The sequence below is a fragment of the Hemicordylus capensis genome, chromosome 5 (genome assembly GCF_027244095.1).
Source record: "Hemicordylus capensis ecotype Gifberg chromosome 5, rHemCap1.1.pri, whole genome shotgun sequence".
Classification (NCBI taxonomy): Eukaryota; Metazoa; Chordata; class Lepidosauria; order Squamata; family Cordylidae; genus Hemicordylus; species Hemicordylus capensis.
In genome coordinates, this window is record NC_069661.1 from 163,266,584 (window position 1) to 163,283,933 (window position 17,350).

A 17,350-nucleotide genomic window follows, 5' to 3' on the forward strand; every position below is an offset into this window, starting at 1 on the left:
CCCTTTGGAATGTAGATTGCTACTCTTAGGCACTAACTTCCTTCCTTCCTGCTTTGCACTTCCTTTCTCCCTTCTCTTCCTTTCCTTCTACCTTGCAACATGCAAGAAGTGTTGGAAGTGAAGGACTATACGCTGTCTCTTGTCTCAATGTGTGCAGAGATGCAGAATCCATCTGCATCCAGCTAGATGGATAGATTAGAGATCCTAACTCCTCACTTTCCTATCTAGAGTGGAGTTCTCGAATAAATACCACTTATATTGATTTGAAACTATGAACTGGCTCCAAGTTACTTTACTCTCAGCATACACGCATGCCTAACTAAATTCTGCTGTGTTGTGCCTCTGTGCTCTCTGCTATAATGAAAAAGGGTTTCTCCTACCAGAGAGAATCCCCAACAAGAAGTTACTTCCCAAACATTACAGGAAATTCACCAGAGCATCAGATAATGAAATGACCCATGCGGGGAAACTTGCTGAAAGCCACCCTAAACTGTACCACAGCTCTATCCAGACTTCAAATAAATGAAGAACGAATTTAGGCAATTCAAGTATGGCACTTTGTGGAAAAAATGTATTTGATTTACAATTAACAGGATTTACAAATGACAAAATAAAAACAGGTTAGCAAGTTTGGATATCTTTGTTGATAAGACAGAAGGCAAGTACAGAAGTTTAGTTTTGACACAGAATTCTTAGGTAAACCAATCCAAACACATATAATTCCTTACATTCCAAATGTGCTGAGCTGTATACAGAGAAGAAAGCAAATGTTACATATAAAAGGAAATACATGAGCAGTGACACCCAGTTTTGCCAATAGGCTTTGTGATGAGAGTTAAGCAGCCAGTGACTGACTCCAAAGAAATTGGAGAGAGACTACAGATCTATTTGATGATGAAAAGTAATTTAAAAGTAGGTTAAATTAACTCCATTACAGGGAGACACAGCAACCAGAACTCTGTTACTGTCTTAAGAGCCCAGAGAGTTGAAAGTGTAGAAGGATAGAAACAGAGCAACAAAAAACAGAAATGAGCTGTCTTGGCAGTGCTATATGAAAATGCCACTGAACTGCCAAAACTTATGGTAAGAAATAAATGTAACAAAGGTTGATTTTTGTGCAACATAAGCAATTTAAGATAATGTACCAAGCTTTATCAAATTGCCCGGAAGCTGACTAATATTGTAAACACACATTATATCTTTGACAAGTTATTTTAATTTCCACAGCTATATGTTAATGCTGATTATTCTATTCACTGCAGCATTCCAAGGCTCAAGTGGTGTTTAGGTTAGACAGGGCATGAGATTTCTTACGAGTACTTTATAGTACAAACACAGGGTTTTTTTTTCCTTAAAAAAAATAGTGATCTTCCTAAGATTGTGTGAAGATTCATTTTAAAAAAATCCTATGAACCATTCCAATAAAAGATATACATATTTGACTCATGTTGAACAGCACACTATTGGCAAGAAGCTAATTACAGGCATCCTGCTGGTCATGATTCTCACAAAAGTCATCAAACCACACATAAATATTTTTGATATGATTCTCTTTACAAAACCATTCAGATCCACATAATTAGTACAAGTAAGGCACATTAGCATATATAATAAAACTAACAATTAAAAAAGAACATAAAGAAAACCTTTGAAAGGTTGATTTGACTTGCCACGATTTCTGAATCAGATTAGAACTTGCCATTCTGCAGGATAAGAGACTCCCTTATTAGGGCAGTCTACAAGCTCACCAGACTCCGATCCAGGTATTTTTGGGCCTTGGGTAATAAACCTTTACTACCCTCCCTTGCTATCTTTAAAGCAGCTCTGCATGTCACATTGTACCTTTATACAGCCAAAATTGGCTTTGCTTTGGCTCACCACAGACTTCCCCCAAAGTATTTTCTTTTGTGGCAAACACAAAGAGCAATGGTGGTGTAAACAAAATCCTAGAGAAAGAGATGGTCTATTCCCAGCCGCCTTGTTTCCAGTGGCACACTGGACCAGTCTGGGCTGTTTGGAAGTACCCAGTGATCTTTGTCCATCACTTAATATTGGGCACTCTGCGTGTCCCTCACATCTGAATTCTATGCCGAAGCACACATTTTTTAAAAGGTGTATATCCTTAGGGATATATGCATATTCCCAGTTAAAGGATCAAACCATCTCAATTAATCTACAGTATGTTGTTTGTCCACTTTGGAAAAATGAACACGAGGGCTGAGTAACAACCTTTGTTTTTAGCACTTTGCATGATACTAAAAATCCATTGCAATGTCACAGAAAAGTCACAGCAGGTCTGTCTTTTATTCTACTCATTATGAGCAGAATAGAGACAATGTTTTCAAAAGAGTAAAAAAAATATTTCCAATTACTGAAATCAAAAGGGGATATTGCATTATTTTTTCCAATATGCTATCACTTTTCTAGTACAAATATTGCTTAAAGTATAAAGAATGCTATAGGACATGAATTAACTAGCATAATGAATTCTAAAATGCTGATGCTTCAAGATTGTACTATTTGATTAAATGAACTATAACTTTACCCACCCCTTCCCCTAAGGACTTCCCTCATTTCCCACTGGAAATTCATTTACACACAACACAACATTTTAATTAGAAGCATAATTTACAGTAAAAACTCTTTACATAACAGCTTTGCTATAAAAAAATGAATTCTTTTGTTTTTCATTTAAAGTCGTAATTACACATTAAAAAATAGAACCCTATTTCCTTTTAAGGAAGAATGAATTTACACATCTTCAAACCAAGTCACCAGACTTCTTTATTGCAGCTTTCATATCAAAGGTCAGTCACTTTATTCTCTAACGCAGCTGCTATCTGTTGTAACCGAAAAGCAAGCTGCATTTTTTGTGCAGCTGGGTCTTCTTCAAGTGCATTTATGATCTGGAAGAAAATAAAGAGATCAGAATTCAGGGCAAGGCATGCTAACAAGGTGCTATACCAGATATTTGGGTTCTCTTTCAATTTCCTGATCCTATATAGATTTACAGGAAACAAGTCCTATGGATTTCAAAGAACCTTGCTTGACCACGGTACAGTTTAGCAGATAAAAATAACCAGCAGAGAGCACCATTTGGGATGATATTGTTCTACCAAGCCTTCCAACCAAATAACAACAACAACAACAACAACAAATTATTATTATTATTATTATTATTATTATTATTTTTTACTGTCCATTCGTGATGGATAATTGTGCATGGCTCTACTGACATAGTTCAACAAGAATGAAATAATGAAATGAAAGGTTTTCCATTCTAATGTCCAATTTTGATAATGAACAAGCATCTGTGAGAGCTGCTATCTTTTTATGGGCATCTTTTTGGATTCTCTTGGGCATCGTTTGGTTTTAAACATTTCAAGTAGCAGCACCTCACTATCAGAACTGCAGTCAAGTACCAGGTAAGCAAGGAATTCACAGGCCAGAAGCCTAGTAGCTAGTTTTTGAAAGTTGCTCCTTGCTGGTGACCCTTTTTAGAACATCATAAAGCTATGCTGGAAACTTACCTCATCATAGTATTTGTTAGTATACTGGTAGAGCTGGTGCAAAGCCACAAGGGTGTTTAATGAGTCTGTATGTGCCTATTAAATAGAAAAGGGGGAAAAAATCTTTCAGGGCATAGTCTTGACTGTGCGAGAACTTTAAAATGAAACACAGGAGCACCAGATACAAAGGAAATGGTTTCTCCATATTCCAGTATTGGTTCCTAAATCTTTTACTAGCTGTCTGGTTTGGTGAGTAAGTGAAACCAACAATTTCCACAAGTCCCAAGTCAAAGCTGCTTGCTGGATCTGTTACACCCATCACAGTGCATTCCCCATCATAGAGGGTGGAATATCTATACTGCGAGGAGCAGTCTTAGTCAAATCACAGATTTGGCCGATATGTCTACAGGCCATATAAGGGATATGTGCCAAATAGTGCAAATCTCACTCATCCAAATTAGTTTCATCTGATTTACAATCTTGAGGACTCAGAATTGAAAAAATGTAAGTCAGAGTAAAGCAAAAACAAAATACCACACACAGAGAGCAAAAATTGATCTCCATTTATCTGAGAAGAAATTTAAAAATATATTCTTTTGATATTCTTGATAATGTGGGATATTCAGTAAGCAGAGCAGTTTTAAACTGTTGTAATTTCCCCATGGCCTTAACACATTGTAAGAATGCTGGCTGGCATCTAGACAAATGCTATACACATTGAATTACATTTTGCATGTTCGAAGGAGTGATTTTTTTTTTTTTGCTGATTCCCCCTTTCTTCTGCAGTCCTCTGTTCCTTCCAGGAAGACGTCTTTGAGGGTTGGCAAAAAATCCCGCTTCCCCCATTGTAAACGTGAAATTTTTGTGTGTACACAACATTAATTTGGATGTCTTTTTTGTCTTTTTCTCTATCTTTTTTGGTGCCACTTAATTCAGTAAACCTCTTAGAAATCCCTTAGAAATCCCTTAAAAAAAACAAACATCTGTTTATTAGCAACAAAAGCTTGCATGCTGGCATGAAAAGGCATGCACACACAAAAACTCTTAAAATGAATTTGGGGAAACTACCTGAATGTTTGAATATCTTCTAAAATAAATAATTCACAAGCAACTCCATAACTGTATGGAAACTAATTCAAATGACTTCAGAAAAAGGCAGCATTTCTCACTGGACTTTGTAGCAGAAAGCTGCAAATATGGTTAAAAAAATAAACCTGAAAATAAAACTGTGTATCCAGAGTTCTCTTTTCCCCAGTTCCAAGGGAAAGAGTTCCAATTTTATACTTACCCTAGAAATTTCTGCTAAATGTGTATTCATGTCTTGGTCACTGACTTGCACCATTTGGCGAATACCTCTGTAATAACTACAAACAAAGCAAAATAATCATTTAGCTGAAGTGATACAATATTTATTTTTATACAGTTAAGCTTTGCAGTGGTGTTACAACATTCTTCTGAAAGGTACAACTTGATCAAAGGTTTATTTAATGCAGTATCCCATCAGTAATGCCTTGCTGTGCCAAATGGACCGTTATTGTTTCTTCTGTAGTTAAACATGCAATAGGCACAATCCATTAAGCATGCTCCTGCATGCTTAATAAATACCCATTTATTTCAACAGGCTATGCATTGCATCATGGACAGCACCGCTTCAACTAAATGGGAGAACTGCCAACCTCCACATCAGCCTGCCCAGATGCTAAGGGCATTGCTGGAATAAACTTGGTCATGACCAGAGAGAGGGCTTTGTAGGTGGTGGTGTCCTGCCTACAGAATTCAATGCCAAGCGAACACCTTTTTATTCTAACAGCAGGTTTAGTCCTGAATTTCTAGTGGTTTTATGCTACATGTTTTGCTGTTTCATCTTTAATGGTTTCAGTGTTTTAATTTTAAGTTGCCTGGAAAATGTTTGAAGGGAAAACACAAATGTGTTCATAAACAAACTTTTAATGAAAACCTCCCCTAAGCATCAAGTCAAGCTTTTTGTGAAACCCACAAAAGCATCTAAACAGAGAAATCATAGATCCTTAGAATACGACAGAGTCTTGGAGGCCATCTAGTCTAAATGCCTGCTCAATGCAAGAAATCCAGAGCTTGAGCCTCCCCCAACAGAAGGCTGCCGTGCCTCTGCTTGAAGACCTCCAGTGAGGGAGAGCCCACCACCATACTAGTTAATTGGTTACAATGTCAAACTCTTCTTACAGCTTTTCTTAATGTTCAACCAAAATCTACACTCCTGTAACTTAGCCCACTAGATCTGCCCCTCTATCTGACAGCCCTTCAGGCATTTGAGGGTACTCGCATGTTTCCTGTCTTCTCTCCTCCAGGCTAAACATACCTAGTGTCTTCAAGCTTTGATAATAGGACCTGTTTTTAAAGGCAACGCACCATCTTCATTGCCCTTCCATAAACTTTTCCCAGTTTATCTACATTCTCCTTAAAGTACTTCAGATTTGGTCTGACTAGTGCAGATGCACTGTGTCCTCACTCTATTGCTCTGGATGTCAGCCATTGTTCCACAGCTGTGTTTTGAAAAGTTCAAGCTGATTTTTTTAAAAAATTCTGCTGCATTGTTTTCTATGTATATTTTGTTCCCAGAAGTAATTCCAAAAACATGCACCCAAAAAGCAAAATGTTATAGTGAAGCCACCTTAGTACAATAACAGGCAGTATTCTGTATGATGCAAGTAATTTGAATACACATTCTTTGCCCTTAAAGTAAATGCAGCAAGTGTGTATTCAAACCACTTCCAGGTGTCTAGAATGTCTCTTTTGGAGACCTATAGAGAGATACAAGTTCCCTGCCTTAAAAATGCCAATGAAAACTACTGGCAGAAGATGCAGTCTTCCTTTGTCTAATTCCCACGTTCATTTCTGATGTGACAAAATCAACAGGTTTGTCCTATCCGTTTTATGCAGGAAACATTTCTTATGGGTCACCTGGTGAGAAAAGGAGTAGTGAAAAAGTGAAAAAGACCTGAAAAAATTTCTTCTACTTACTCTTCAACCATCTTCTTATACTTAGAGATCTCTTTTGCATAAAGTAGCTTGTTACTTGGAGAATCCTGAAAAATGGAAGACAAACAAAATTGATTTTTCAAGTCCAATTAATATGAGGTTTTAGCTAGAAATGTTAGATATTTGTAATGGTAGGATATTCTTAATTTCAGTGCAGGAAATAAAGGAAAGGACACAGCTCAGTGAAATAGCACCTGGTTGGCATGCATAAAGTCCCAGGTTCAAACCATGACATCTGAGGAATGGCTGGGAGAGATGCCTCTCTGAAACCACGGAGCATTGACACTGCCAGGCATATGAAAAACACGAAAGCAGCAGCAGATGATACAGTCTAGCATTAAAGTTAGTAAATAACCAACAGCAACAGAAAATAAACTAGAATTAAAAGGCCCAGGCAAATAAAAGCTACTTTTATCCAAAGATTAACTTTCATAGGGGAGGTGCCAGGTGTAATGACGGAGGCAGAGCATTCCCAAGAGGTGCAGTATGGTGGGTGGGGGAGACGGCACCTTCACCAGTCTCTGTCATCTTTGGAATGTCCTTCCAGAACTGCTCCATCATTCTCCCCCTTGAGAAGCTTTTTAAACCTGATAATTTTCCTTTTTAAAAGTAGCATTGAAAAATTGGTTTTAAATGGGCTTCCAGTTTTAATCCTAGCGGCTATTTTGTCTTACTGCTGGTTTGTTCTTATGCTTATTTTATTGTGTTTTTCTTGTAAGCCGCATGCTGGAGGGGCAGGACAGAAATATTTCAAATCAATCCATCAATAATATCTAGAAAAGGTCCTTAAATGAGTGAGTGTGTGAAATGACCTTCTGGTTATAGCCTTTATACAAGTGCAGTAGTGGCTAGAAACCTTTCCATTTCTTCCTTCTCTAATTCCAGCTCACTTCATGACTAGCCTGTCCTTTAGTCAATGATCTATGGTGATGTAGGGTTTTATAAGCACATTTGAATTTGTTCTGGATATTCTTTAGAATCACCCAATTTCTCTTCACCTTACAGATGGCTATATTTATGTTCTGCATACAAAGTTGCTTCATCATAGCAAGGACAAAGAGGAGGGAAATTCACGAGGCTACATTTTTAGGGGGATTTGCTATGTCTGCTGCCCAGATATGCAGATGAATGGATGGAAATAAAACTCACAGCAGTGTTTAAAATAGGATAGGACAGGTGGTATGTGTTCAAAATAATAGTGGCTAAGAGAGATTACACATTAGAAAAAGTATGATATGACAGACAAACATTAACCTTCAAACATCAACCTACACAACTATTACTTTATAGGCAATACAAATATGGTAAACTCAGGGGTGTAGCTAGGGGAGAGGGGGCCCGTGTTTACCCCTCTCTCTGGCGGTCCCTCTGAGTGAGGGAGATAATGAAGAAAATAGGGAGGGGTGCAGCTGGGGGGCCCAGGCTCTTTGAACCCCTTCACTCAATTATAGCTACACCCCTGGATAAACTGTAATCATATGTATTGTAAACTAGTAATATATGTGCCATTGATGATTAAGTAATGGATTTTCTCTGAACCTCTGAAAGAGCACAAGCATCCTTACAAGCGAAGACAAAATGAATGGATGTATGCACTATTTTCTACTGCCGTGACATTGTCATAATAGTCTTTCACATTCTTCCCCAAATACCTAGAGCACTTACCCTGCTTAATTTGTGCTCTGTTCTTGTGCAAGCATCCATGAAAGTCTGTGCAATGACTGACAAGGAAGCATCCACTACTTCATGAACATGAACATCAAAGATGAAATGAGGGTTTTTCAATATGTTCACCCAAAACCTAAGTGGCAAGCTGTTAAGAAAGCAAAGAAATAAGACAAACCTTTTTAAATGAGCTTAGGTACATGTAGAAAATTAAACCCTGATGTGCAAATTTATGCTTTAATGTTCTGTACAACATTTTTCAGTTTGATTGTACGCTTAAATTTGAATTAGTAGCCAGAATGTGCTTCTGTATTTTACACCAAAACTATAACCAAGGTTTTGCTAAATAGGTACAGATGTCAATTCCATGACTATATACTAAAGAAGTCCAAGATGGAATGAATGGAAGTTAGCTTATTTAGAGAAACTGAATAGTGGTTTTTTGTTTGTTTTTTAACACTTAGGGGTATGCAGATTCACTGCTCAGCTCAAGCTCAGATCCTTCATGCTGTGCTAAGCAGCAGCAAAAATGAGAAATTCCAGTTTCAGAAAATATAGGGAAATCATCAGGACAAAAGTAAAAAGATCAAGTCTGCAAACTAATGTGCTGTGTGCCCTTATATACTAGTCCATCTGTATCTTTTACTGCAAGGAACATTCCCAATTAAATTATTGTAAATGCTCTCATCTTTCTCCTTCAGTGACTTTGCAAAAACATTCCTGCTGCGTGTCCTCATTTTTAGTATTACTGTTCCGTGTTTTAGAGAACCTCAGTTAGGTGGCATAAGTACAATGAACAGCTGCTCGAAACAGTTGCTTTGTATGCACAGTGCTTCTATTGCTGGCTATGTGACATGAAGCTCTGAGTGAAACGATACACCTTCCCCTGCCATATCTAGTAATGGAAGAACCTAGCTTCCATATGTCATAAAACTTACTTCATTCCTATTTCATCTGCATTTAAAAAAAAATCAATGCTGACAGATACTCTCCTGAGTTTTCCACCCCTTCTGTCCTCCCGGTATACCCACACGGCTTACCTGTTTGTCTTCCAGATGTGGATTGTATCCTCATCTTTGATATCATGCTTTTCTGCTTGCTCATCAAGAAAATCAAAGAAGTATTTCACAGCTGGGGGCACAACATGGTTTGAGTCAAGTACACTGTGAAAAAAGTCATCTACAAACTGCTGAAGTGTACCCTGAAGGAGAATTAAAATTAAAAAAAATAAATTAAACATTCAACTTACAGTGCAAGTGTAGCATTTTCCAAATATTCTTTCAAATATACAAGAATGCTTTCTAAACTGATTTATAGGCATCTGTACAGAACTCTATCCCCAACGACCAAAGAATCACAATAGCTTGAAGTAAAGCATTTTTCATATATAAATGGGTAGTAAATGCTACGAACAACATGAAATGAACAGCCATAAAAAACGATCCAGGGAGGTCAGAAAAAATAAAACTGTGCTCTATTTAAAGAGGTGGGGATTTCAGCATTGTTGCTCAGGGAACACAGAAGTGCATATTCTGAAACAGACAACTGAAGAAGAGAATGGATGTCAAAGTAATGCATTTACAATTATGCTTCCTGGATGCATTTTGATAATTCTTTTATGAGCGTTTGTGCTTCTTCCCATTTATTTTTCATACACCTTAATAAATTATAATAAGAAGTATGTGTATCTAATGACTACCTAGATATGTTGGTGTATTTTAAAAAAAAACTTAACATTTAACTGGGACATGCAAAAGTCACAGATGAGTTTTGCCATCTAATCAGCTACTTTGCCAATGAGCCATGAACTCCCACAGAAATTCATTCCTGGCCTGGCCAGATTCCAGCTGGTCCTGTCTGCACTTTCATATTGCCTGTAGATCTTTTAAAGCAGATTTCACATGTCTTGGTGCATGGGAAGTCAGCTCACAGTTGTACTAAATCACAGCCTTCACAGTCTATATGGGCTCCACACAAAGCTAGTAGCTGTATGGAAGAAATAGCTATTCAGCTACAATGCTTATAACCAAGTTAATGCAAGCATGTTAGAAAATGGCTCCTGCAAATTAGTTCACAATTTTAACATTGGAAGCATATTCTGGTCAATATGGCTTTCTTGTGAAGATATATAAGACTGCAACATTAGAGTCTAAAGTCAAACAAATATTTATAAGCAGTTAGTCTGCTTATAAAGAAGTCAGTCAGCCAATTTAATTTTTAAAAACTTGCTCTTAATACAAAACTGCAGATGGCAAGCAGCATCTAAAAAGAAGCACTCCCTTTTGTGCTAAAGAAGGGGAAACCCTCTCCTAAGAAGATTACAGCAATATGTGAGTATCACCTTAAAACAAAGTATGCTTTTCTTTCTCACACACAAATTTAACTGACTGACTCATAGGGGTATGCACAAAACCGGGTAGCCCAGTTCGAGTCCAGATTGGACTCAAACTGGACCAGGCATGTTCGGTTTTGCCAACCCACAAACCACCACCTCTGGTTCAGTTCAGTGGGGGTTTGTGAGGTTTTTTTTTTTTTTAAATTAGTTAAAAATAAATAAATTCCACTCACCGCTATCCAGTCTGGGGGCTTAGATTCAGCTGTGGGGTGTGTGTGTTCCTCCAGAAGTCCCCCCCGCCAGCCTCCATTATGTGCCAAATCACCCTGTTTGGGTGATCTTCAGCCTGTTCCAGGCCTCACCCCTGTGGCAGTGGCCATTTTGGAGGCCAGCGCATATGCCCGATGGGCCTCTGTGTGACCTGGGTCATGATCCAGGCCACACAGAAGCCCATTGGGCATCTATGGCGACCTCCAAAATGGCCACCACCACAGGAGTGAGGCCTGGAATGGGCTGAATACCACCCAAACAAGGTAATTTGGCACATAATGGAGGTTGACAGGGGAAGGGGAACTTCTGGAGACCTCCCCGTGGCCGAATCTAGTGAAATTTATTTAACTAAAATTAAAACAAAACACACAAAAAAACCTCTTGTGATTTTTGAATGGCCATGTGTGTGTTTCGGTCCAATATGAACTGAACCAGGAGTGGGGGGGGTGGAGTCAGTTCGATATCGGACCATCAAACCGAACATGTTCCAGGTCGAACCTGTTCGACATCAAACCTGTTCGCACATCCCTACTGACTCATTCCTCAGCTTACTCCAACAAAACTCACATGATTAATCAACTAAGATTTCTTTAACTGGGTTACAATCCTAGTCATAAGGACATACAAGATTCCATCTAATTCTCACAACTTTGTATTAAGCAAATTCAAACCAGCAGAACTTTTCTTCCACATGAGCAAGGTTTTATCTCATTGAGGCAACCACACTTCTCCTCTAAGCTCAGTAGAGAAAAACTTGCACATGATTTCAGCATGTAGCTGAACACGATGTCAGCTATATACGACTTGAATTAACTTCTTTCTCACTTCAACAGCAAACCATTTAATGCTAGAAGAAGCAGTGGAGACTCACATAAGTAAAGGTAGGGAAAGGGGAAAAACGCAGAGGCAAGTAGAAGTGAGGTGGGCATTTTTTAGTCTACTTTCCTTAAGGAAAGTACACTTATGAGATCACCCAGAGCGCTCTCGCTCTCTCTCTTCCCCCATTGACTTCACAATGCCTGGACCAACGTGAACCAAATGGGGTACAATTGCAGGGATATATAGGAACACCTCAATAGTGTAGTTTGTGATGATGTCATCCACCCCAGTTGAAGATGGTGGACATGTGAACATTTGAGGTGCAAATGAGCTAACTTGTGAACCGCCTAACCGATCTGGACCAAATTTTGTACAGTTGTGTTTAGTACAAATGTGTACAGTTTAGTACACATAGGGACACCTCAATGGGATAGTTTGTGATACTGTCATCCACCCTAATTCAAGATGGCAGATGCATGGACGTTTGAGGTAGAAGTGGGTTAACTTGTGAAGATGGTAATTATCAATTAAGATTATAGTGAAAAGTAAGTATGCAGATTAGTTCTTACCAGGACTTTTTGTTTCCTAAATATTTATGCCAGAGGGTTAGATTGGAATACTATGGCATTTGCATTCTTTGGAAGGTCATGCCACTATAAGCCAGCTAGTCTTGTGGCATGCTCTGACCAACAGCAAGAATTTGCTTAGATGGCTATGCTGGATTTCCCACCTCCCTGCTATGGCTCTCTTTGACATATAGGAGTCATATAGTGATTCCTGTTACTTCTGGAACTGCAAAACGCAGTCTTAGAAGCATAAAGATAAAGTCATTATGTTTATTGTAAACCTCAGACCTGGAGTAAAATTCCACACAGTGACTCATTACTTTATTCATTTATGTCTAGCAAATTAAAGAGGTGTCCCTAAGGATGATAAACATGCACTTGATGTCTCAATTGTACCTTCACAGAGAGGAGCCTTGTCAGGTAGATTTCTGTAATAGCTTTGGTTCTCTCTTTCTCTTTCATGCTCCCTCTTTTAGATTTACCTTCATCAACCTCATCTACTGGCCGAACCAGATGCCAGATTTTATTTTCTTCTTCCAATAATGCATGCCCTGAAAATAGCAAAAGCGACAAATGTTAAAGCCACCGTGCAAATAAAATTAAATTCACTGATGTAGCACTGATGGCCATGTCATAAATAACATACCATAGTACTGCAACTAATATACATATCTAGCTGCCTGTAATTAATATCATTTGCATATTATAAAAACAAGAATACCAAATTAAAGTCCATGAATATGCAACAATTATTCTATAGTACTCTTGTTTTAAATATTCTAATTTTCCATAGTGAAAGACTGAATCAATCTTAAAAAAATAATATGAATTCCAGATTTCCAAGCTCCAGTGCAGAATCAAATATCGAACATCTTATCTATGAAACTGCATAAATATACCACCATGGTTGAAGGTTAATTGCACAAGGGTCATGTGCCTCAATGTTATGTCCCCTACAAACAACTGTAATTTGGTCATGCTGCACATACTAAGGCTGCAGCTGAACATCACCACACAATAATGGGTTACCTTAGCTGGATTTAGCCTCAGTTTGTTATTCCTCATCCAGCCTATCATTGCCTCCAGGCAGGCATTTAAGGAGGTTATGCCTTCTTCTGATGATGCTGACATGGAGAAATAGATTTGGGTGTCATCAGCATATTGATAACACCCTGCACCAAATCTCCTGATAATCTCTTCCAGTGGTTTCATACAGATGTTAAAAAACATCGGAGACAATATGGAGCCCTGAGGCACACCATACAAAAGTTCAGATTTTGAAGAACAACAGTCTCCAAGCGACACCATCTGGAATCTGCCCGTAAGGTAGGAGCAGAACCACTGCAAAGCAGTGCCTCCCACCCCCAATCCCCTCAGACATTCCAGAAGGATACTATGGTCAATAGCATTGAAGACCGCTGAGAGATCCAAAAGGACCAGCAGAGTCAAACTCCCTCTGTCAACACCCAATTGGAGATCATCCATCAGGCCAACCAAGGCAGTCTCTATCCCACAGCCTGCACGAAAGCCAGTGTGAAATGGGTCTAGATAATCAGTTTCCTCCAAGACCGCCTGGAGCTGGGAGGCCACCACCTTCTTAATTAACTTGTCCAACCATGGAAGGTTGGGAACAGGCCTGTAGTTGCTTAATTCTGAGGGATCCAAGGCAGGCTTCTTCAGAAGCAGTCTAAGGATTGCCTCCTTAGGACAAGGAAGTCTCCTGCCCTCCCTCAGAGAAGCATTTATAGTATCTATCAGGCCCTCTACAACAGCCTTCCTGCCAGATAATATAAGCCATGTCGGGCAAGGATCAAGAGGGCAGGTGGTAGGCCACACCATTCCAAAAAACTTGTCCACATCCTCAGGAGTCATGAACTGAAACTGATCCAGGGTCATCACATAACAGGAGCTGCTGAACACCTTGACATCAGACACTGTAACAATTGTGGAGCTTGAATCTAAGAACAATAATTAGAAAATGCGGAATTGGGTTTAATGCCTGGGACTTTAAACTGTTTATGCTTGTTTGGCTCAAGGCCACTTTTTTCTACATGAATTATGTTTTAAAAACATGCTTAATTTGCAGCAGCTACATTTCTAGAAGCGTTTCTGTTTCAGTCACCCAAATGGAACTTGGTTCACACACAGAAAAAAAAAGGATACAGAAAAAACATTTAACTGATAGCGGGTCTGATCTTAGGATCGTTTTTGATTGTCAGCAGATGAGATTTAAAGTGTTTGTGTATTTACAAAGGAAATCTTAAAAATTGAAAACTAGAGAAGATTTGAGGATTATAGCGAGTTGCTACAGATAGAGAATAGGAATGTAAGCTGGAGAGCCTCTGGTTAAAATCACACACAAACTTACCAGATGGGATTAGGCAAGCTGCTTTCTTTCAGTCTCCCCACCCTTAAATGCAACATGGTTATAATCCTGATCTACACTTTATAGATAAATTATAAGGATCACTGAGATAACTTGCACGAAGCACTCTGAACATTCTTAAGGGCTACGTATATACCTATTACTGCATTAAAATTACTAATTTAATGAAAAGAACTGACATATAACTTAATGTGAATAAGAACATTCTGTGACTGGCTAACAAATCTTCACTTCATAAGTAGAATGCAAACATATTCCTCTTTGAAAAGTCCTACTGAAACAAATGAGAGTACTGCAGGAGCAGAACGTTTTTGCAACTCCCAGTCATTTCAACAAACCAATCTGAAATGTGAAATATTACTGCACTTAATTCACCAGACCTTATAACCAGCTAACACATTTCTCTTGCTGGAAAAAAGAAAGCAGAACTGTTACCAAACCATTTGGACATTGTTCTACTTTTCCCTTTTGGAATGAATGTAAATTCATTTTCTTTGCATATTATTATTAATGGAAACCAACTTCATAAACTGCCTAGATTCACATAAAATGACTTCAGTAAAGCAGCCAAATGAAACCTAGGCATACAAAAATCCTTTTCAAGAAGCTATTTCTGCAAAATTGGCAGGGGTAGGTTCTGTATTCAGACCTCATCACAACCTGCTGCTTTTTTCAGGAGAAAAACATTTCTCGTATTTTTATGCAACACAGAACCTCACAAATCATTGTCAGTGTAGGCTATAGCTTTGTCCTGGCTCTCTAGCATTTTACAGCTTTTCAAATAAACAAGCGGGCACTGGATAATTCTAAAAGACCTAAGCACTAATGAAAAAAAGTATTAGCCAGGGATGAAAAATTGCCTTTAGAAAATTCCCCCTGCAAGCCATTTCCTGTGTGAAAAAGAGCACTGGGTGGCTTGAAAGTTATACAAGCTGCCATTGCCATGACTCCTTAGACATCTTTGCTACCTGACAGGGCTCACAGCAGATATGTGGTGAGTATCCTGCTTTTAGCCTCTTTTGAAGCAAAACAAGATTCAAATGGCCTCTGATTTGAATATCTTGTTATGCAACACTTTTGTACACAGAAAAGTTTTGAAAACATGCATACCTTGTTATCCGCAGCTACGATATCCACAGTTTTGCATTTCTGCAGTCAGGTAATTGACACCCGACCCCAGCATATGCGGAAAACAAATGGTCAATGTTCACATATCCGTGGCTTGGAGATGGCTGCCATTTGTAAAAGGAAGCCATTTTGTAGCTCATTTAGTTTTAAAAAACCTCCCTCCACCATGAAAAACTGTGGAATAATGGAATAATTTGCACCTCTGGGGGGCATTGCTGGATAGCTAGAGGCCCGCAGAGCATAGTAGGACACTTTACTTTGCTTTCACCCCCCATTTTTGCTGGTTTCCCAACCTTCAGGAGCTAACCCCTCCTCCCGCCCGATCCAATGTGTCCTTATCCACAGTTTCATTACCCTGCAGATAATGGAGCTCATCTGTATACTTATTTTTACAGTATTTATTATACATTTATAGCCTACTTCTTCCAAGAAGCCTTGAGCAGTGTACATGGCTATATTTATCCTCACAACATAGTACTTATTTTGCAAAAATAAGGACAACATTTCATTTAGGTTTATATGGACTCTGAAAAGCTCATTACCTTTGGCCAGTTTTTTGTATTTAAGAAATTAGATTTTGAAAGTATCAACATGTACTAAAATAAAACCAAACTATACCAAAACTAAGCTCTCATCCTCAGCTTGTTTCCTCCCATGTAAGGAGAGAAAAGCTGGACAACAAAAAGGTCCATGTGCCTCTGCCATCTCCTATCACAGGAAAAAGCCGGTGTTGAAACAGCTTCGTCTAACAAGCAGGATGAGACCCTCCCAGGGAAACAAGGACAGGAAAACAGCTCATGATCAAGGAGCTGAGCACACAAAAACATGTGAAAAACAATAATTGGGAGCAATAGCAGAGGGCACAGTGTACTCTTGTGTCTGTTGTGGCTTAACTTCTGTACTACCAAGACTCCTGCAATGCTCTGGGCTGAACAATTATGACTGTGTTGAAAGAGGTGATTAAGTGCAGTTCTTTCATGCCATTTAGTGCCTTGCCTTTCTGTATAAGCTCTTTAGAACTTTAAAAAAAGATTTCAACATTTCCTGTCTATTAATTTTTGTGATTAGGGGCTTGGTTCTAGTTCAGATTCAAGACAAAGAGATTTCGGGTTCAAGTTCTGGTTTATAGAAAAAAAGCTTATTGGAACTAGTTTTAGGGTTTGGTTTAACTTTCTGCTTAGGTGTTTTAATATGGATGTGCACAAATCGAGATTTGAAGCACAGATTGAGAACCTTTAAAAGTGAGGAGAGCAGATCTGTACCTGTTTCTCCACGGCTCTACACAGCTTCCTGCTTCTGGGGCGGCCCCCCATCCCTTGCACAGTGGCAGCATGCACATGGCCTCCATGCATGCATGGAGGCTGTTGCTGACCACTCAAATGGCCATCACACATGTGCATAGGCCATGTGTGTGTTGCTACCATGCAAGGGGTCCTGAGGAGTGTGCCACCGCATGAAGCTGCAAGGAGGAGTAGGTACAGACCTGCTCTCTTCATTTTAAAGGTGCTCAGTCTGTGCTCTGACTCAGTGCATGCATCTTGATTCGTCCACATCCCTATTTTTAAAGTAGTGGCATAATCTCTTAAAGTCCTTTGACAACAGTGAAATACCTTTTTACACCTAAGATGAAAGCCATTCATTCTTGCATGCTGAA

At 38.9% G+C, this 17,350-nt stretch overlaps 1 protein-coding gene across 7 annotated transcripts in view; it reads right to left on the reverse strand.

Moving 5' to 3' along the window:
• Positions 1-551: 551 nt before the first annotated feature.
• Positions 552-17,350, reverse strand: part of PLXNB2 (plexin B2) — a 467,944-nt gene continuing 451,145 nt past the window's right edge. For all 7 annotated transcript variants that reach the window (XM_053253237.1, XM_053253239.1, XM_053253232.1 and 4 more), the window contains 7 exons: positions 12,579-12,733; positions 9,233-9,393; positions 8,193-8,340; positions 6,510-6,574; positions 4,798-4,873; positions 3,531-3,605; positions 552-2,906 (listed from right to left, as the gene is read on the reverse strand). In XM_053253237.1, coding sequence (XP_053109212.1) covers positions 2,802-2,906; positions 3,531-3,605; positions 4,798-4,873; positions 6,510-6,574; positions 8,193-8,340; positions 9,233-9,393; positions 12,579-12,733 — 785 coding nt within the window. In that variant the 3' untranslated portion in view covers positions 552-2,801. The remainder of the gene's footprint in view (positions 2,907-3,530; positions 3,606-4,797; positions 4,874-6,509; positions 6,575-8,192; positions 8,341-9,232; positions 9,394-12,578; positions 12,734-17,350) is intronic.